The 20,912-nt window shown below is 53.7% G+C and overlaps 1 protein-coding gene across 1 annotated transcript in view; it reads right to left on the minus strand.

The window, feature by feature from the left end:
- Positions 1–1,194: 1,194 nt before the first annotated feature.
- The window catches only part of TSHZ1 (teashirt zinc finger homeobox 1), a 75,003-nt gene continuing 55,285 nt past the window's right edge, over positions 1,195–20,912 (minus strand). Inside the window, exon 2 of the mRNA XM_058691798.1 lies at positions 1,195–5,749. Coding sequence (XP_058547781.1) covers positions 2,568–5,749 — 3,182 coding nt within the window. The 3' untranslated portion in view covers positions 1,195–2,567. The remainder of the gene's footprint in view (positions 5,750–20,912) is intronic.

Here is a 20,912-nt window from a genome sequence, read left to right on the forward strand (position 1 = left end):
ATTCTTCTCGGTCACCCCTTGAGCCCAAAGTACATAATCACCCAGTAAGTGAACTGAAATGTCTAAATGGCTGCAGCTCCTAAAGGACAGAGCCATTCACCAACGAAAAAAAGGCAGAAAAAAATGTAGCAAGCCTCCCTGGTGCTCTGGGCCTTGGCACGAAGACCACGCAAACATGGCGCCCGGACCGGCCCCCGCCTCCTCTCAGCGGAAACCCCGCCCTCCCCTCCGGCTGCCTCTGAACAGAGCCCGGCCTCCTCACCTTTCTCGGGATGGACTTTTCAAGAAAAGTTAAGCAAAAGGTAGTAGAAGCCGTCTCCCTGCTCACGTCAGTGAGTACTTCCGGCGAGAAGAGAGGCTGCGGGCCTGGACCTGTGATGTCCCACTGCAGGCGGAAGCAGTGAGCCCCAGAGAGACGGCTGGGGGGTGGGCCTGGCGGCCTCCCCGGTGGAGCCCCTCGGTGCTCGGGGGGAACCTGCAGAACAACACCGGCCCCAAACGCTGGAGCACCGAGCAGCTCAGCTTCTAAAAACTGCATTTCCAAAAGTGCAGAAACCAGGCTTTCCTCTTTGGAGCAACACGAAACTAGTTCCGAGGCCCCCCAGGGTCGTTGCTGCTACAGCAAGACCGGCCCTTCCACCCCCCCCCCCACCCCCCCCCACCCCCCCCACCCCCCCCCACCCCCCCCCACCCCCCCCCACCCCCCCCACCCCCCCCCACCCCCCCCACCCCCCCCCACCCCCCCCCACCCCCCCCCACCCCCCCCCACCCCCCCCCACCCCCCCCACCCCCCCCCCACCCCCCCCACCCCCCCCCACCCCCCCCCACCCCCCCCACCCCCCCCCCCCCCGCCCCAAGTCCCTGGATTCACACCAAGGATAACCGTAAACATTTTTAAATAGTCCGTGAGGATCCTCTGGATGAAGCAGCTCAGTCCACATATGTACAAAACAGTCACCACTCAGTGGCTGAACTCAGCAACCCGTGGCACCGGGTAGCGTTAAAAATTTTAATTATCATTAAAAAAAAAAAAAAACACCGCAACACTTATCATCCGAATGAAGCGTGTCACCACACAAATCACGAAGTGATGACTCTGAATAGAATTTTTGTTGGTTGACTGCAGAAGCTATATACCTCTTGTTGCTAAAATAACCTCTCAAAGGCAATATAATGACGACATGACAATCTATGTAAATCAAGAACTGCATGTGGGTTTTATTTTACATTTGAGAAAACAGTGGATTTAATTGTGTGAACCAAAATGTACTGTACAATATTAATGATAGAACATCAAAATGTATAATTAATAGTGCACTGCTCGCTTTGTTTTCATTTATTTATTTTTGTCTGATATACATGCATCTGGAAAGATGCGGGTGCCGGTAAAATTCCTCTATTTAAATCAAGCTGCAGGAACTAAATTTTATTCAAAAATTGTGGTTTTACATTATATACACAGAAATTTAATATAAAATGACAATATAAAAAGTTAAAAGAGAAAGCATACAGCCAGAAGGTACAAAGAAAGTGGAATAGATTAAAATGGTACGATAATGTAACATACAGGGGTTTTTAAGCGGATGCTGGCAATTTACAAGGAAAGGACTCCGTTTGCCCCATTTTTTTTTTTTTCATTTACCAATGCAGCACGCTATAGAAAGGTCAGCTTATACCAAAGCTTACATTTGTAAATAACTATAAACCGCAGTATTTTACAGGAAAAAAGAAATAGCATTTTTACACATTTTTTAAATAATAGCTTGCATACTTTTTTGCCAAAAGTGGCATTTTTTTTTTTTTTTTCAGCATCCAGAGGGTTTGGGCAGAGTGGCAACTCGGGATGTTTGGGGTGGTGGTGGCGGTGGGTTTTTTTTGTGTGGTTTGGTTTGTTTTGTTCTAAATGTGTAAAGCTGTGGCTTCCTAACCCCATGAGTCCTAGACACCTTTCTATCTTCCAACAGCTGCATGCATGTTTCCTTCACAAACCAGTTCTGCATATAAAAGCTCATTTTTTAATTATTAAATAAGTTTTGTGTCTGACACAGCTTTTGATCTGAATGAAATGCCTTGAAGCCTTTTTTTTCTTTCCTTTTTTTTCTTTCTTTTCTTTTTTTTTTTTTCTTTTTTTGAGTGAAAGGCACAGAAATGCAATTGCAGTCCTCAAAGGGTTAAACTTGACACTACTAGGTTCTATGACCTTTATTGTCATGGCAACTTCGTAATTTTAGGATGTCTTTTTGTCATTGTTATTTGTGTCTTTCTCGCCTGCTAAATAAATGTCTCTGAGTAGTGTGCCCCACTATTTCCTACAAAAGATAGCTTAACATCAAGAACAGATGTTGAAAATAAAGGTCAGACTTTGACTCACGGAAAAAGAAAAATAACATGCACAATCGGACAAAGAGCATATAAATATAACTACAAAATATGTGTAAGAAAAACCAAGGTCCAGACAGCCGGCTCGGCAACAAAGGGGAGGCTGATTTCGGAGGCTCAGCCGGGCCTAGTGCAGTACAAAGACGACATTTAGTGCAATGTGCCTCCGTCCCTTGCATACCTGGACGCTACTGTTTTTCCAACTCTGTCACATAGATCAGGTGGTCCTCCGGGGACTTGCCGTGGGTCTTACTAAGGTGCAGTTTGACTGCGTGCTTGCTCGCAAAAGTCCGGTTGCAAAGCTTGCATTGGAATGTGGAGCCCAGATCGTCCTCGGCGGCCCCTACCGGGCCCAAAGCCTTGTTGGCCAGGACTTTTGAAACGTTCTGCTGTTCTTGAATCTGATTTAGTGGCAGCTTGGAGAGATCCTTCAAGCTGAAGCCTAAGTGTGTTTCTAGGTGATTTATGTACGTAGAAGCAGTTCTGAACTGAGAGGCACAATCGTTGCAAAAGAAAACAGGATGTCCTGTGTCCAGGTTCTTCAGGAACTTGGTACCCCCTGTCCTCCTCAGCTGGTACTTCACGTTGGCCAGCCAGTGGCTGATGGTGGTCATGGACAGCCCGGTGAACTTGGAGATGTGCACCCGCTCCTGGGGGCCCAGGTCCGCCATGATGTACTTCCCTTCCGGCGTCTCCCGCAGGCTCGAGGCAAACTGAGCCTGCAGGATGAGCAGGTGCTGGGGGTTCCAGTTGGACTGCCGCCCCTTCCTCTTGTGCACGGGCGACAGCTCGTCCAGCGCTTCCTCGAAGCTGCTGCCGTCGGCGTCCGACTTCTCCGACACGGTGGAGGGGGTGGAGGACTTGGGGGTGAGCCGGCCCGTGAGGTTTTTCACCATGTCCGAGATGTCCATGAGGGCGCTCTCCCGGAGAGGCGACGCCACGGAGTCGGCCGCGCCGGAGACCAGGGGCTTGCTCTTGGACTTGGTCAGGTCGATGGGCTGGTCGCTGTTCTCGTAGTAGTAGCGGTCGATGGCGTCGGCCTGCTTGGCGGGGGTGGCGGGGTAGACCGGCTTGTCCAGCATGCTGTTGCTGATCTTGTACAGCATGGCCAGCGGGTCCAGCGAGGGGCTCGCGGGCTTGGACACCTTGCCCAGGTGCGTGTTCATGATGGACTGCAGCGCGCTCAGCGGGTTGATGAAGGAGGGCTCGGGCGAGTGGTCCGTGATGATCCCCAGGTTATTACAGCCGTTGGTGACTTTGGCCCTGAGCGGCTCGGTGCCGTTTGGGGTGTGCGCGTCCGGCACGCCCTCCTTTTTGGCCTTCCCCGCCTCCGCCTCAGGGCCCTTCTTCTGCTGGACTTTGCCGCCGCTCTCCTCCGCTCGAGGGAAGTCCTTGTTCTCTTTGGCCACGGGGGACACGGCCTTGGCCGGGGAGCCCTTCTCCCGGTCGGCGGGCCTCTCCTCCTTCTTCATGCTGACCTTGCCGGTGACCTTCTCCACCAGCTCCTCCATGGCGGACACGTTGCTCTTGTGCGGCGGGGGCGTGAGGCTCCCCGGGGGGTGCAGGAGCGCGCTGTGCTCCGACGACAGCGACTTCACGCCCCCCGCGTGGGACGGCTGCATGTGCACACTCTGCACGGCCGGCAGCGGCTTCACGGTGCCGGGCAGCTGGTAGGCCGCGTGGATGCTGGGGTAGCCGCCCCACGAGGGTGCGCCGTTCTGGGCTTTGCTGATGGCCGTGGACACCGTGTTCTCCAGGGACTTGAGGATGTCCACCCCGCCCTTGGGGCTGTCGTCCAGGTCCTCCTCGCGCAGGTACCGATACAGGGCGGTGGGCTCGAACTTCTCGGCCGCGTCCTGGCTCTCCTCCTTGACCTTCTTCTCCGCCTCCCCGGCCGCCGGCGCCTTCTCCCGCTCGGGCTCCTTCTTCTCCTCGGCGGGCGAGGACGCCGCGGGAGAGTCGGGCTGCTTCTTGACGTGGGAGGCGGGCAGCCGGGTGTGCGTGGTGGGCGGCAAAGGGATGGACTGGATCTTCTCTTCCACCACGGGGTCCAGCGCCAGCTGCTTCCCCTTCTTGGAGGCCGAGGTGGTCACCTTGAGGAAGTGGCCGGTGACCATCATGTGGGCAGTGAGCTGCTGCAGGGTGTCGTGGGAGCTGCCGCACTCCATGCACTTGAGGATCTGCGCCTTGCGGGCCTCGAACTGCCAGGTGTAGCTGGCCCCATTCTGGTAGCCGTAGCGGTTGTTGGGCGTCACGTAGGGGTTGGCGGCCTTCTGGTCCTTGGCCGCCTCGCCCAGCGCCGCGTCGGCGGCCAGCCCCGCCGGCTCGGGAGAGCACGGCGACGCCAGGTCCTGCAGGGCGCGCTTCTTGGTGGAAGGGACCAGTTTGGCGATGGCTGGTACCGGCTCCTTCAGAGGCACTTTCTGGTAATGCTTGGTCTTGATCATGTGGACGCTCAGGTCCTGCAGCGACTCGAAGGAGTGGCCGCAGTACATGCACTTGAGCACCTTCTGCGCGTCCTCCTTGCCTTCCATCTCCATCAGCGAGCGCTTCCTGGGCTTGGACCACCGCTTGGTCTTCTCGGAGTCCTTGTCCCGGTTGTCATCGCGGTAGTGCCCCGTCTCGTTCATGTGCACCGTCAGCTCCACCAGCGTGTCGTAGGCGGCGCTGCAGTCCCGGCAGCGGAACTTGCTGGCGCCCGTGAACACGGACCCGTAGAGCTTGTTGTTCTGCCTATAGAGCTGCACGGTGCTGAAGAGGCTGGGCTCGGGGAGCAGCCCGTAGGAGGACGTCTGCTGCAGCGTCTTGGCCAGCGCGGCCTGGTGCCAGTCGTAGCCCGAGCCGCCGCTGCCTCCGGTGCCCGAGCCCGAGCCCGAGCCCGAGCTGGGGGTGCTCGCGGTGGTGCCCGTGGGCCCCGCCGTGCTGGTGGGGGGCGTGGGCGCGGGGGTGGAGCTCTCCTTCGGGCCCACATCGTTGCTGCTGGTGGTCGAACCGGACTTCTTCAAGTCCAAGGCGAGGCTGGACCAGCAGGACTCGGAGAACAGGTTGGCATACACAGCCTTGATCTGTGCCAAGCTGTCCTGGGGGTAGGAGACGCCGTCCGGGCCCTGCGGATCCTCTTTGCCCTCTCTGGAGGAAGAGCTCTTGAAATGGACCAGCTGGTCGCTGTTCTCACTGAAAGGGGACCCGTAGCCCGCGTCCTGATTCGTCGCGGTGCTGACCGGGGAGTTCTGGTAGCTCTGGGCTTCTTTGATCTCCGATTCCTCGTTGCACACGTACTCGCCGTCCTGGACGTCCAGGGACAGCCCATCCTCCTCCACGGCTTCTTCATCTATCTCTGCTGCCTTTAGTTCTTCCTCGGGAACATAAGCTAGGAGAGAAAAATGAAACACGGTGAGGGGAAATCAATCATCTTCAAGGACGCGGCCTCCCCGGCAGTTAGATGGTCTTTAAAGAGAAGTTTCTCAGCCAAGCTCCCAGGCCACGCTTTACGGAAGCAGCCGCTTACGGCTCCGCGGCGGAACCCGGGTTTCACCCGGGACGACGTCCCCCCTCCCGAGTGAATACATTTGCGCCGAAGGGGCCTCTTACTAAAGGGCCAGCAGCCGCCCCCTTCTTCGAGACGTCAGTGTGGCCGTCACAGCGGGGGCCGCAAGGGGAGCCTGGCCCCCTCCCCCCAGAGGCTCTTGCTTTCCTAAGTGATGTGCGGGTCTGTTACGCCTTCCCATCGGGTGGGACCCGGCTGTCGGCTTTGAGGGCAACATATTCCACAGACAGGATCATATGGTTTCCATAAATAAAAAGCCTCCTCCGCGGCAAGCGATGAAAATACTCTCGGCCTCACTACAAAGAACCACACGTCGCGCCACCAGCCCCCTGCCTGGACAAAGCCGGTGTCACCCGCAGGGGGACCCCGGAGAGTGTGCCAAGCAGCATCGCCTACAGGAGTCTAAGGCGGAGACGACCCACATATCTGGTGACAGATGAATGGAGGAACACAATGTGTGTATATGCACACTGGAATATTATGCGGTCTTAAAGAGGAAGGAAATTCTGATACCCGCCATCGCGCGGACGAACCTGGAGGACGTCATGGTGAAGGGAAATCAGCCAGACACAAGAGGGCACGTACTGTCTGATTCCACTGATATGAAGCACCTATAACAAGTAGTCAAATTCACAGAGACAGAGGGTAGAAGGTGGTTTCCGGGGGCACAAGGGGGGAGGGGGGCTGGGGAGTTAGCGTTCCGCGGGGAGCGGAGTTTCGGCTTTTGGGGAGACAGAAAGTTCCGGAGACGGATGGTGGGGATGTGGCTGCCTGACAAGTGTGAATGCACTTAGTGCCACTGAAGCGTCCACTTAAAAATGGATTAAAACATTCACTTTTACGCTATGAACCTTTTACCACAATAAACACATTTTCTTTACATGTTAACAAAGCCAGTGGAAATGCTACAACAGAGTCACTTCTTGGGCTGATGGCGTCATTTCCCAAAGGAAAGTACTGGATGCAGACAGACGTCACGTGAATGAGAAGGTTGGAGGGCACATAAATCATTAGATGAAACCTGATTTTTTTTTACCGCGGGACATTTTAAATCTTTAACATGTGACCTATCTCGTTAATTCTCAAGGGGAGCTAACTCTATGTACCACCTCTTATTTGACCAAAATACATTTATTTGTATTTTTATTATTATTATTATTATTTTTTTTTTTTTTTTTTTTTTAGGAAACAACTAGCTGAATGAGTGCTCTGTCCACCTCTTGGGAAATTTGGGCTTAAGACATTTTCCAGGAGGCCCCTAGTAAAATGCACCGCTATGATGCGAGAGGGGTGTCTCATTAAATCTGATCACTCTTTATCACCTTATCAGAGCCCGATCCTCAGGGAACGTGGCATTGAGCACACGCGTTTGCAGGGACGGTTGATAGGAGAGACCGAGAACATCTCGGCTGCCCGAAGGGCAGACGCGGGGCGGGGGGTGGGGGGGGGAGGGGGGGGTGGCAGGAAGTGACAGGACAGTGTCAGCACCTGCAGACAGAGGGCTTCGGGTTGGGGCAGCCACGCGCACTTCTGGGCATGTGCACACACAGGCACGGGGAACACGGCGGAATCGGTCACGTGGACCCTGCAGAATCCCTGCACGCACCAGACACCGTGGGCCATCCCGCACTGGGGGGCGGGGCTGGCATCGAGCAACCTGAGTGTTTCACAGCTGAAGTTCACACGAAGGGCGGTCCGCTAACAGACCCGGGCGCTACGGTGCCGTTAATGCTGTGCGGCCAGCAGGGAAAAGAAGCAGTAGGGCAGGGGCTGAGGTTTACTACAGGCACGGGCCTCTGCACGGCGCTCCAGACAATCCTACACGGCCCTCCTGGGAAACGTAAACCTCATAAAACTGAAACAACAACAACAACCCCTCCCCCAACCCCCAAGATTTCCAAGTTGGACGTCGCCTTCATTTGCTGTATAATTATTAAGGGTTGAGGACCATCCAGGGCTCTGAAGGTTTGAAGCTCCAACCCCCGGCCAAGGGTCCTAGTTTATGAAGCCTCGTCACCTGGGCCCCAAGGTCCACCCCTGCGGGTTCTGATGGGGACGTCTAAGACCACGAAGCAGTCCGGGCGGGGCAGAGTCCGTTTGAAGATGGGGGCCCCAAGTCCCACAGGTGCTGGCCTGACTCTAAGCTGTCCCAAAGCAGCCCCACGCACCAGGGGCCGTGGCAGGCAGCTGCCTCATGGACCCGGTCTGTCCTCTTTGAGGAAACTAGGATTCACGCCCCAGCAACTAATGAAAACTAATTTCGGGGCACCTGGGTGGCTCAGTCGGTTGAGCGTGCAACCTCGGCTCGGGTCATGGTCTCAGAGTTCGTGAGTTCGAGCCCCGCCTCCGGCTCTGTGCTGACTGATGGCTCAGAGCCTGGAGCTGCTTCGGATTCTGTGTCTCCCTCTCTCTCTGTCCCTCCCCCACTCACGACCTGTCTCTCTCTGTCTCTCAAAACTAAAATAAACGTAAAAAAGATTTTTTTAATAAATAAATAAATAAATAAATAAATAAATAAATAAAACTAATTGCAAGGAAAGGTTTCATCTGAACCAGTTTGGCTCGGCCTGGGAGGCCCATCACCGTGGGTCTGCTCCCTGGATCACCGGTCAGCTGGTCTGTCTCCATCCCTGGACGGAAGCAAAGCCACCCCCTGCCTACCCCCGGGCTGGCACCCAGCAGCATGTCTGAATAAATAAATGACTTCTGTCCCAGGTCTGCAAACCCAGAAATGGGAGATGCCACCATAACACCACTACGGTTCATTCAGCACGCCCTGGTCCCCACAGCAGACCCATTCTGGGTCTGGAATGGTATAGACACAAGGAGGCTGACACCTGCCTGCTCCCTCGGGCACAGGTTTCATCCCCTTCCCCGGGCACCCCCGCCCCCCGACGGCGTGCAGTATCCGGGGGCCACACTCCATCCCAGGTCGTCCTCCTCCTAGGGCAGTCCAGTCTACACTGGGAAGTTCCTGGGTTGAGCTCAAATGAGTTCCGCTGACAACTCCACATGCCCCCAAAGCAGCAATTGTCAGGTAGAACCACACAGAACAAACCCCAGCCTCTTCCACAAGGAAACCCTCCCAAGGTATCATTTCTGAGTGAGCCCTTCCCTCGGCTGGGACACCCACGTCCGCTGTTCTCCAGGAAGCGGGTGTTGGGGATGGGGGATCCCTAATGTGCCCACCCTCCTGGAGCTCACGGGAAGGGAGCCCCAGCATGCACTAAGGGGAAACCCGGGATCCTACCCGCTCTCCCTGCCCTGGGCTCAGCATGCCCACCTTCCCAGCATCCCTGTGGGGAGGCAGTTTCAAGGTCCCTCCTGCCCCAGCCACAGCCCTGGGGACGGCACACGGTGACCCTGCTGTCCCCGGACGAGGGCACCGGCTGCCTCCAGCCACCCCCTCCCGTTGGTCCTGCCAACTGGACAGCGGTCTCTTTCAGGGGATGCCACCTGTTCCGTGAGTCCCCCCAGCGCACATGTCTAGGACCACCGAATCGATGCCCCGCCCGCCCCCCGGACAGACCCGCTGGCCACAGGCCCTGACAGGGGCGGTACGTGAAGGCTGGGCTTGCACGTCTGCAGAGTGAGCTGTGTCTGGCACACAGAAGGAGCTCCAATTGCTGCCACATGAATTTGTCACGGTGTGAGTGTTCCAGACACTCCCAAGTCAATTATGTGCAAACAAAACGTTCCTCCTGCCCCCTCCCCAAGTAACAGCGCGCTCACCCCCGAATTAGGACCCCCCCTAAATCACCTGTTACTGAACCACCCCAAACAAAACAAGTCACCCACTCCGGAGACACAGCCCTTGTCCCTGTTCTCAAGCCCGGCATCCAGCGCTGCCCCCGACCTCAGCAATCCGGACCCCACGCCAACCACCTGCCGCTGCAGCGGCCTTCCAGCCAGGCCACCCCGCTTCGTCCCGCAGCCCGGGGACCCCGCTCTCGCCATCCCAGAGTTGAAATCTCCATTAAAGTCATGTCCTACACGGGGGCGGGGTGGGCACAAATCCCCACGTGGGCCCCTCCTCCTGCCACGCGTCCAGCCCTGGGTGGGAACCGGGCCCAGACAGTGCCTCCCCGGACCTCGTGAACACTTATCCTCACGGGGAGGCTCAGATGTCGCCTCCGTCGTGACGCCCCTCTTAATCCCTGCCAGAACCCACTGTTCCCCGAAGAACTGAGAGATGTTTACTCGCCTGTCCTCTTAGTGAAACCTCAACTTTCAGCTCGCGGGCCCCGCTGGGAGGGGCATGTCCACACTATCACCTCGCCACACCCCACGAGCCCTCAAGGCAGCATCACTGAGATGCCTGCTTTGCAGATGGGGAAACCGAGTCTCTGAGAAGCTGACCAACTCCCGCAAGGTCACGCGGGGAAGAAACAATGCGGCATTCAAATCTGGGTCACCTGACACCCGGCCACCTCAGAACGAAGCTGCTCTCCTTCGTCGGCGTCCCAGTGCCAGCGAGCACGTCCAGTAACTGCTGTGAGCGGGACCGACCCCAAGTATTCCGTAGGGAGTATCAGAGCACCTCTTCTGTGCCCGTCGTGGGGTGTGACCGACAGAGTCGCAGCCAAAGAAGTCAGATGTCTGAAATGCTGACACCCTTAGGCCACGTAATTGTACTTGGGGACGGACAGCCACGAACACGATACGAAACACAGAAAAGGCTTTCTGCACAAAGATGTCCTTTATATATTATTCCATACACAATCCACCACGCTCTGAGTCTCCAACAGTAAAAGGTAATTAAGTGATTTGTAGTTGATCCCCACGATGCACAATTATTCAAACATTAAAAAGTGTCCTGGGGCCCCGGGGTGGCTCAGTCGGTTAAGCATCTGACTTCAGCTCAGGTCATGAGCTCATGGTTCGTGGGTCCAATCCCTGCATCAGGCCCTGTACTGACAGCTCAGAGCCTGGAGCCTGCTTCAGATTCTGTGTGTCCCTCTCTCCCTCTGCCCCTCCCCTGCTCATGCTCTGTCTCTATCTCTCAAAAATAAATAAATGCTAAAAAATTAAAAAAAAAAAAATAAAGGGGCACCAGGTGGCTCAGTCAGTTAAGCATCCGACTTCAGCTCAGGTCATGATCTCGTGGTTCATGGGTTCGAGCCCCGCATCAGGCTCCCTGCTGACAGCTCAGAGCCCGGAGCCCGCTTCGGATTCTGGGTCTCCCTCTCTCTCTGCCCCTCCCCCGCTCACACTCTGTCTCTCTCAGTCTCTCTCTCTCTCTCTCTCAAAAATAAACATTTAAAAAAAAAATTTTTAAGTGTCTTTAATCACATGGAGAGTCATTAAGTGCAAACAGCAAAGGACAAAACTGTATACACAGTACAAGGGAAAACTTCTTTTCAAAGAATGTTAATAGTGGGGTTTTTTCTAGATAAAGAATATATGGGTTATGTTGAGTGGCGTGGCTCTTGATAAATATCTCTACCTTCAAAACCTTCTTCTGTGTTTTCACCTCAACAAACAAGGATTAGCCATCCCTCTCTGTTCCTGGAATGAAACAGCAGCAGCAAACCTTCCGTGAGCACTTGGCAGCCGGGAGCCAGACCCCGGGACCAGGGGTTCCAGGAAGGGCAGGGCCCAGCCTGGGGAGAGAAATGTGCAAAGGCCTTTGTTAATTGTTACTTTTCAAAAAATTTTAACAAGTAGAAGGGGGCAGGCACGTAAGGGGTGCAAGTGGTATCTGGGTTCTGGTAGGAGGGATGCCAGTGGCCAGGACCATCTTCCACACGCCCCCCGCGTGTTCCCTGTCCCACCTTCTCCTGGAGGGGGCTGCAGGTCCCAAGGAGGGGCCTAGGCGGCGGGCCTCCCCAGCGGCCCTCAGCCCTCCAGCTCGGCGGTCATCACGCTGCAGGACCTCAGCCTTCAGCCCGCATGCTCTCTGTCCCGTTCTAGAACGTTAAGGTGACACTCCACCACTGGCTCATCCAGCGTCCCAGTCCTGATAAGTTGATATTCCCTGCTATCACACTCTTCTTCCGTTGCTCTAGCCCGTTGACCTATTCCCTAAAGGAGTAAACTTTCCAACGCTAACGTATGTGGAGCCCGAGGAAGCTTGGACCCAGAGGGGCAGCTGGGGGCCGCCTGCCCTGTGCCCGCATCGTGACACCCTGCGGACCCCAGAGGTGTTTTCCTGCTCCGCCCTAGGATAGGACAGTAAAATTAGCTTGTGGAGAGAACACGTCCCCTTGAGCAGGTAATCTGCATTCTAGTGGCCCTCCAGTCAAACCACAGGTAGGGGCGCTCATGGTCACCTGAGAACACAGACAACGGGATGGCCATAGCGTTAACAGGGGCGAGGGATTCAATGGCCACAAAGACGAAGGTGTGAGGGAGCCCATGGAATGTTCCAGAGTGATTCTGTGAGCCATCAGCCAGCCTCCTTTACCCCTCTGCCCTCCATTCCAAGAGCTGAGTGGGCTCCAAGGCCCCAGCACTAACGGTAACAATAGACACAGTAACAATTACCAGGGCATCACCCCCTGCATGCCCACCAACGGCCAGCACCCACCAGCACTTGACCCCTGATCTTCCAATCCTCTCCATCTAACTGCTGGGCAGCTGATGAATGGGCCTGCCTGAGGCTCCCCCGGGGTCAGGGCTGGGCTCCAACCCTCCCCGCCTCGCCTACAGACCTGCCCTTTAAAAGCAATGCTCGAGCCCCCCAGGCGACCCCCCAACGGCTCCTGCCTTCCAAATCTGGGCTCAGGCCAAGGCCACTCACATCCCAGGGTCAGAGCCGTCAGAGTGCTCTAAAACCTACTGAGTTTCATGTAAGAGTTTGGACCTGAGGAGGACGAGAAGGCTGGATCTTGCAGGACAGGGTTGTCCTGAAGACGGAAATTCTCAGACCACACCTACCCCACGGGGCCTGAAAAGACCAACCGAACATCAGGCTTCAGCATTGGGCAGGGAAGGAGGCCTTTGGTTTTGCCACGTCTCTAGCAGGAGGAATGGGCTAAACTACTTTTCAAGACAAGGCTCCCTGAGCCACATCTATGACACACGGCAGGTGCACGGAGCGACCCTAGGTGTGTACAGGGGTGACTGAAGGATGAGTGCCCCAGGCAGCCTGAACCTGGAGGCCGGGGTAAGTGGGTACGGGTGACATTCTAGCTGCTCATCTCTGCAGGGTCCAGGCCAATGAGGCCACCATCGTGGACAGACCGCCATCATCATCGCGACAGGAGGACAGATGTGGGGAAGGGACAGACTGATGAGGCACCTCGGAAGCAGCCCCAGCCCACTCACCTATGGACAGTGCGGCCCCCACACACTCACCCACTTGTCAGGGCCTCAGTTTCCCCAAACCGCATTCATGGCAACTACTGGTGTCTTTGGGGGGGAAGGGGTTGTAGGAAGCGCTCATGGACACGGCAGCCGTGATCATCGCGCCCGAGTCTGTGCCTGTGGGTCCCGCCGCCTCCGCCTCAGGTCCTGCGGAGGCAAAGCAAACTAGCAAATGCGCACGGAGGGACCGTCCCCCTACGCTGGGCCTAAGAGGCACCCCTGCTTAGTCTCGTGCCTCTCAAGCTGTCACTAACCTCTGAACAATCGGAACAAAATAAGGGTCTGTCCCACTGAGAGCCGACCCATTACTGGCCTTCATCGTTGGGTAGATGGCGCACTTACCAATCAGACTCCAAATTCACACCAGGGGATTATTCGGGAAGTGCGGTCTTTAACTTCCGCGTTTTCCAGGCCCCTCTGTCTGCCCTTCAGCAGTCTCCCTGACGGCTACTCCTTCCAGAGGAAGAAAGTGGGGTGGGGGCTCGAAGGGAGCAGAAGGGGGCTCCTGATTAGCAGCTCTTCCCGAGGCCGGTGCAGGATGCGGGGGGGGCGGCAGCGTTGGGGGGGGTGGCAAATGAACAATAATCAGTCTGGGAGACTTTGCTGTTTATCCAAGGTCTTTCCCTCCTTAGCGCGCATAATCGAGAGTTGGCTGTGAATGAGGAAAATGGATATTTAAAAGTGACAACTATCAAACACAGGTCTCATCCCTGCTTGGTTACGGGCTTCCAGTAAATACCAAACTTTGCTATCGTATTGCCACCTGGTGAAACTATACAATCCTACCAAATTACACGTCTATCTACATCCAACTAGGTTTTAGACCGGCAAATGTGATATCCATGAGCAGATGGCCATTATATCAAAATACATTTACTCCAAGGGGCCAATTCACAAACGGGTCTCACACACACCTACGTGATAAATGTACAGCTGCAATTCATCGTGGAGTCTTGCAAAACACACTTTCTTCCAAATTTATAATTGATCACTTGTAAAGTTACTTCACCTCTGTTATGAGCAGAGCAGGTGGTTTTGATGAAAGGTAGAATACACTGGGAAATAAAAAATGCAGAGAAAGCAGATATAGGTAAGAGCTCGTTCCTTCCTACTCTGAAACGGACACTACAGTACAGGCAGGATATATGTTAATTTACGAACATACGTTCTGATTTTTCGCAGGAAGATACTCTGCCAAGCAAAGCTGAAACACCACTTCTGCTCTCATGTGATAGGAGCAAAAATTTTTCTATCACTCTGGCAGATTTTAATTGCCTGGTACCAATCATTAACGTACTGGTCTGCAAAACCATCTGATTTATACCAGAATTGTTTCTTTATTTAAAACCTGCTAGAAGCCATTTTTAAGAACTGCAGAGTCCGTAAATAGAATGGCCTGTCATTTGTATCCAACTCGTCATTCTAATTAGGAATCCACAGGTAACTTCCTTCACTATCATTTCTTCTTTCCTCACCGTCCCCAAATGCAATTCGAGTTCAAAAAGGAAGAAGAAACCCCCTTTTAAGGCTCCTCCCAGCCTCCCAGTGGCGCGCCAGGTCTTAGCCTTCCATCCAGAGTCACAATAACGGCATAACACAAAGTAGGGCTTAGACCTGATTAACGAGACTGCAAACCTTCACCAGTTTTCAGTGATGTCAGGAAGGAAAAATGCACGAGAACCTTGCAAAATTAGAAGAGAACTTAAAATGATGCACGAAGAGCAAGAAGTCAGTAATTCTTCCACGATCCTGGGAAAACACACACCTTTCGCCACCACTGGCCAATAGGTTCACAAACTGTGCTAACGTTCCCTTGGTCCATCGCCAACAGGTGCACACCCAGTGCCAGGCAGGGGGGATCCCAGGCTTCCAGTCACTGCCTCCGCACCGCAGAAGGACGACGCCGCTCTCTGGCAGTCGGACCAGCCTGGGCTTACAAACCCAACATCCACAAGCCATGCCCAGAACGCTGGGTTCCAACCTGGTACGATCTGACCACCGACACCAGAAAAGACTTCCATCAGATAGGGTCAGGTTCATCCTCACGGATGACGTCTGCAAGTCAGGAGGGGAGACTCGTACATGGAATCTCTCCCCAAGCGGCCGAAACCAACAGAGACGTGTAAGTCAGCTCAAGCACCTGCTGGTTCTCGGACTATCCGCCATCTACACAAGAGCTGGCATGGCGAACCAACAGCGAACGTGACATCTGGTCACTTTGCAGCATTGCACGTGGTGTGCCCTACAGCTCCTCAACCAAGTTTTCTGCCACCGAGTCAACTCCCGCAGACCTTCGCTCCTCAGGGGTGTCGGAACACGGAAGTGACACGCGATGGAGAGCAAGGGCTCCACGGTCTCTGAACCCCACCCAGGGCTCGTGTCTCGGGAGCGTGTCCGTTTCGAACCCAGCATCTTATCCTCGCAAAGGCACAGGATGGGACAGGGGAAACAGGAGCTTCAGCTTTTGGGGGATGGAGGCACGGAGGTCATCAGGTGCGGGGACACACAAGGACTTGCGGACATGGGTGACAGGCGGACTTTTAGCAGAAAGCTAGGGGAGTTTTTCTCCTTAAGTCTGCTATGGCCAGATGCAAATGATGTGCCCCTGTGATTCGCCACCACAGCATCGTGCTGCAATATCCCACGTGAGAATTTCCACGCTTGATTGGAAGCTTAACCCAAGGTCACACAGCACCCAACTTCCTGGAAAACCCCTTAATGACCACAGTGGTGACTGGAGCAAAGGGACAGCCACACGGCCACGACAGAAAGCATCCTTCTCCCATTAAAACAGTTGGGTTTGTTCCTACTGTTACCATTTAGTTCTCACAACTGCTTTCCTAGATGCCTTCGAAATTTTTCCTACCGAGGCAGAGAGAGACTGACTCATAACAAGTGCCGAGTTCCGGCAACTGTTTGCCATCACCTTTTGTTTTCACTGCAAGCTACGACTTTCTGAAGGTCTATACGGGTACAGATGTGCCAGAATACAGTATTTGCGGACACTGTTATTTCTGGTGACGAAACTGCGAGAACGATACACTTCGCCAGGCGAATGAGTGTGATTTCTTGGCCTACGAGACTTTTACGCGAGCAGCCACTGCTTCACAGGAAAGAGTCAGCTCCACGTCACTGCGTTTTCGCCACGAAAACCCCCACCCTCAGCGCCGCTCCCTCCCCTGCGCCTTCACCCCCCACCCCGCGGAAATCTGATGAATGCCTAAGCTTGGGAACGGTAACCGCAGTACAAAACTCTCCTCTCCCGACCGCTTGCAGAAACAAGTGACATTTCTCCCCGTCAAATGAAACAAAGACTCCAGACCATCCTCTGCCACTTCTTTTTGTGTAAAAACGGCCTTGCCATCATCCCCCCACCCCCCGCCGCCCCTTCCCGAGCCCGGCACGCGGTGTGGAGCGTGCCGGTCTGTGCACACGCGGCGGGTCCCGCGGTGCCTGGGAGAACACGCCCAGCAGTGGAACGGAACGTCGGAACGAGCACACGGCGGCACCTGTAAGGCAGGAGAGACGATGCCGCCAGCCCACGTGCGTGCGCGTGCGTGCCTGCACCTGTGTCTGCGTGCAGGTGTGTGCATGCGTGTGCGCGAGCGTGCGCCTGGGCGAACGGATAAAAACTGCACGGGCCTCTTCGTTCCCCAAATGGGAATGAAACACCCAGATCCTATGGTTAGATTTCATTTAAAAAGGAAATTAAATCTTGCTAATATTTTTTGTCATAAAATGGGCCTTCTGGATGCCAGTGTGTCCCTAAAGACGTGCTGTCATCTTAAGCAACACGAAATCCTGTGCATTCTAATGCAAGTGGACATAAGGCAATGTATACGGCCCCTGTTAGAGTTTAATCTGATGTCAACAATGTGCGCCCTGACGGCTGAAAATGTAAAAATACACACGCATTGTCCGAAAAGATATTTTCATCTCGCACCGTAATTATACACTGAGGCACAAACATCTTATCTTTGGCAAATGAGATAAAAACGATATTTCTCAAATTGTAGCCCAACATTCCAAGAAACATCTTTGTTTCTTTGAAGGAAACACAATTTGCTCTATTCCACGGTCATTTTAAGGATGGTGGGAAGGGACAGCTGTATTTGTTTTTTAAGGGCTAAACGGAGTGAAGTTCCAAATTCCCTCGAGTCCTAATACCACTGGCTATGAGCAATTAGGTTTGTAGCCCCTCAGCCCGCCCCTTCATCTCTACCCCAATTACGCACTACGGAAAGGTGTTCTCCAGAACCGCCCCGCGCTCTATTCCACAGGAGACGAACGCTCCAGGACTCGGCCTCCTCGCTATCCCTGCCCCTCTGGAAGATGAACCCAACTGGGGGTGCCTCATTTGGAAGAGCTGAAACAACAATAGAAGGCAGGCTTTGCCTTGAACCTGGCTTGCTTTCTAAAAGTCAGCCCCAAATCTGTGCTTTGGATTATAGCGGGTTACTCAGAATGCCCGCTCTCACAACTTGCAAGCACCCACCCGTATCCGTTCCTACTTGGTGGCAAAACATCCCGACATAAAGCGAAGGATGTGTTCTTTCAATAAACGATGCTCAGCTCTTGCCACGCCCCCAGATGCAGATATCTGGAGTCATTCTGGTGTTGGCATTTCATATAACAGGCTAGCTGACTACTGTTTCCACCTTGAGCCCACTTGGATTTTAAGTAATGTCATCTAACTTGGAGGAAGGTAGTGATCCTGGCAAACACAGCATACACATTCAGCATTTTAGTATGAAAATACATTGAATAATCCACATTCACATACTTGAATTGACAAGGACATTACGGGACACTTGGCACAACTGGGTTTTTTTCTCTTCCTGCAAGACTTCATGCTTTCTCTAGACGCAGAGTAACGTGCATGGGGCACCGTGAAGAGGAAGGGAATGCCGACTCTTACGAAACGTGAAATAGCACCAACAACTCAAATAAAATGGCTTCTTCACATGGCCGCCTGAGGATGCACAGTCACTTTCTAGGCAAAGAGAAAACCACTCAAAAAGCAGATCATTTACACTGACAGAGAAATGAAGAAAACACAGTCCCTTTGAGGGTTTGAGATCAGGCTCCAAGAGGCAACGCAAGACCACCCTTGGGTTTCGGCGGACGAAGACCACCCCTGCCGGCCGGCCGACAGAGAGGGCTAAGGGGCCCCGGCCCTGCTCGCCCCCCCTCGGCCCCTCGGAGAAGAGCCCGGTCATGAGCGGAGGCGGACGTGGGGGCCAGGCTGCCTTGTGCCTCGCGGCGCTTCGGCAACTGCGATCTCCGAGATTTCCTTGCCCTTCCTCTTCCATCTGACGCACTATCCACGCGGGCATTCTCATTAGGCCTCCACCACCAAAGGGAGTGGAAATGAACCAGCCCAGGCCCCTCCCCGCTCCGCTCTGTCGAGATGATTTCATCGAAATGTTCATTTTCATCCCTGCCGGCAACATTAGAATGGAAGTATTTAACCTGTTTCCATTACTTATACAAATTACCATTCTGGGGTAGGACAGATGTTAGAATCACGCCGCATAACTGACTTCCATGCATTCTTTACAGGAAGCGTGGGGAGACGGAACGCCGCTGGATCGTATCATCCAGGCTCAAGAAGGTTCTGTTACCAGATTCATTAACTTTGCACATCAGCATTTCACCTGCTTTCTTCATGAAAATTCCCAGGCTAGTTGGGCTCATTTAATTTGGAGAAGGAACCCTTTGTCAGCGATGATGTTTTGATCAGGTGCGCTACGAGAGTGGGGAGGGGCGAGGCGGGGGGGGGGGGGGAGGAGGTGGGGAGAAACAAGAGTGGGGAGAGGGAAACAACCTTGTCGAAAATGTTACCTTTCCAACATGAATGATGAAAGAGAAGTCAGTTAAAGACGCTGGTACTCAAAGATGGCTGTCACTTCACATAGACACTGGCACAACTCACCTAGACAGGTGACACTTTGGTGGAAGCAAAATCCTGCTGCATTATTGAGCACACCGGGGAGGGGGTGCAGGCAGACTGCAGGCCCGGGGTGCCTGGGGCACCCAGAGAAGTGAATTCGGCAGGTGAAGGGATTTCACTCTTCATCTGCCTCCTTAAGTGGAGCTGGAGATAGTCCCCTGGCTAAACGGATGGAAAAGGTACCAGAGTCACAGTCTAGGTGCGAGCCCCGTGCATTCTTGACATCACGTCTCCCCGAGATCCGAAGCAGAGGCTGGAACGATGATCCATGTAATTGGGTGGGTGGGGGGGGGGGGGGACTCAGGGCCCTTGAACTCGTCGTTACTTTCCTTTTCAGAAATTTACCGTAAATAGCAATTCCTAGTCGGTCTGAGGACACTTCCTCTCCGATCTCTGGCAAAGGTCGTGCGTGGCGCCCTGAGTCCGCCCAGAGACCACACCTCTCGGTGCCTTGGCTGCAGGTGGGATTCTTGGAGAACACACAAGCTTCGACAATTTCTAGGAAAAGGTTTTAAGATAAAAGATTTGCTCGTGGTGCAACAAAACAAATTCTATTCCAGCTGTTCCCACAGGACCGCCTTTCTCACTAAGAGCAGCTAAATAAAGGAAACTCAACTCCTGACTTTGTAGTTCCCGTGTTTCTCTCTTCCTCTCTGTCTCTGTTGGTTCTGTTGATGAAACCGCTTGGAAAGAAGTGCTGGGCATGTTGAAGTTATTGAGAAAAGAAAGGGGAACGAAAATATCCAGAGGGAGAAAGAAAGGCAGCAGGTAGCTATGGGAGAGGACTCCAAGTGGAAATTAGCAAAGCCAAGTCGCGTGCAGAAAAAAAGGATGTTGACCGCTAACAGTTCTCAAATACCCACAACATAGCTTGAAAAGAAAAAAGTACGCACATATGAATGCATTCTCCGTAGAAAGGGAGAGAGCCCGCCATGATCACCAGAAGCCTTTTTTTTTTTTTTTTTTTTCGTGACAACACTGAAATCCGGTCTCAGGAATAAAATAGATTCTGAGATAATGATCCACCTAGATAGGGAGCATGACTTTTTTCAGCACACCGGAAATTTATTTGGGAGGATTAATAATATACTATTATTTTGAAAGAACTGATTTGCTTGTTCTTGGGTAAACATTTCGTACCCACAGAATATCTCCTCAACCAGCGATATGCATTAGGTTAAAATGTCCTTGACTAATAACAGGTAGTGGGAGCCCTTTCTCTGGACCAGACACTATCTTCGGTGCTCTGCATTTATTAATCGCGTTAAGCCCTCGCCAACAATGAGGGGAAAGCCTACTATAACTACGACTTCCACATGGGGAAACTGAGGCACAGGGATTCTGTGAGCTGCCCCCGGACACGTTACCAGCAGGTGGCCTTTCCCGGCAGTCTGTTTCAGAGCCAGGCTCCTGACATGCACCCATATTACCGTACATGGAACCATTTCTATCAGGAACTATAAGCGGCATGGGTTTAAAATGAATCCTGTCTTCAGAATATGCTGTTTGTAAAATCAGATCTTTATCTACATGAAGGTCAGCAGAATTGCTCCTGGGCAGTTCTGCCTGAAAGTTGTATTCATCTGTATAAGCCATGACAGGCTGCGGGGAGAGCCTTTCCGGGACTGGCATCCGCCAACCGCTCCCACCCCCCCGTCCCCCAACCCCCCGGAATCCACTTGCAGCCATACTGACCCAGGCTGGTCACAGAGGCAGAGGGTAGGA

The sequence above is a fragment of the Neofelis nebulosa genome, chromosome 11 (assembly GCF_028018385.1).
Source record: "Neofelis nebulosa isolate mNeoNeb1 chromosome 11, mNeoNeb1.pri, whole genome shotgun sequence".
Lineage (NCBI taxonomy): Eukaryota > Metazoa > Chordata > Mammalia > Carnivora > Felidae > Neofelis > Neofelis nebulosa.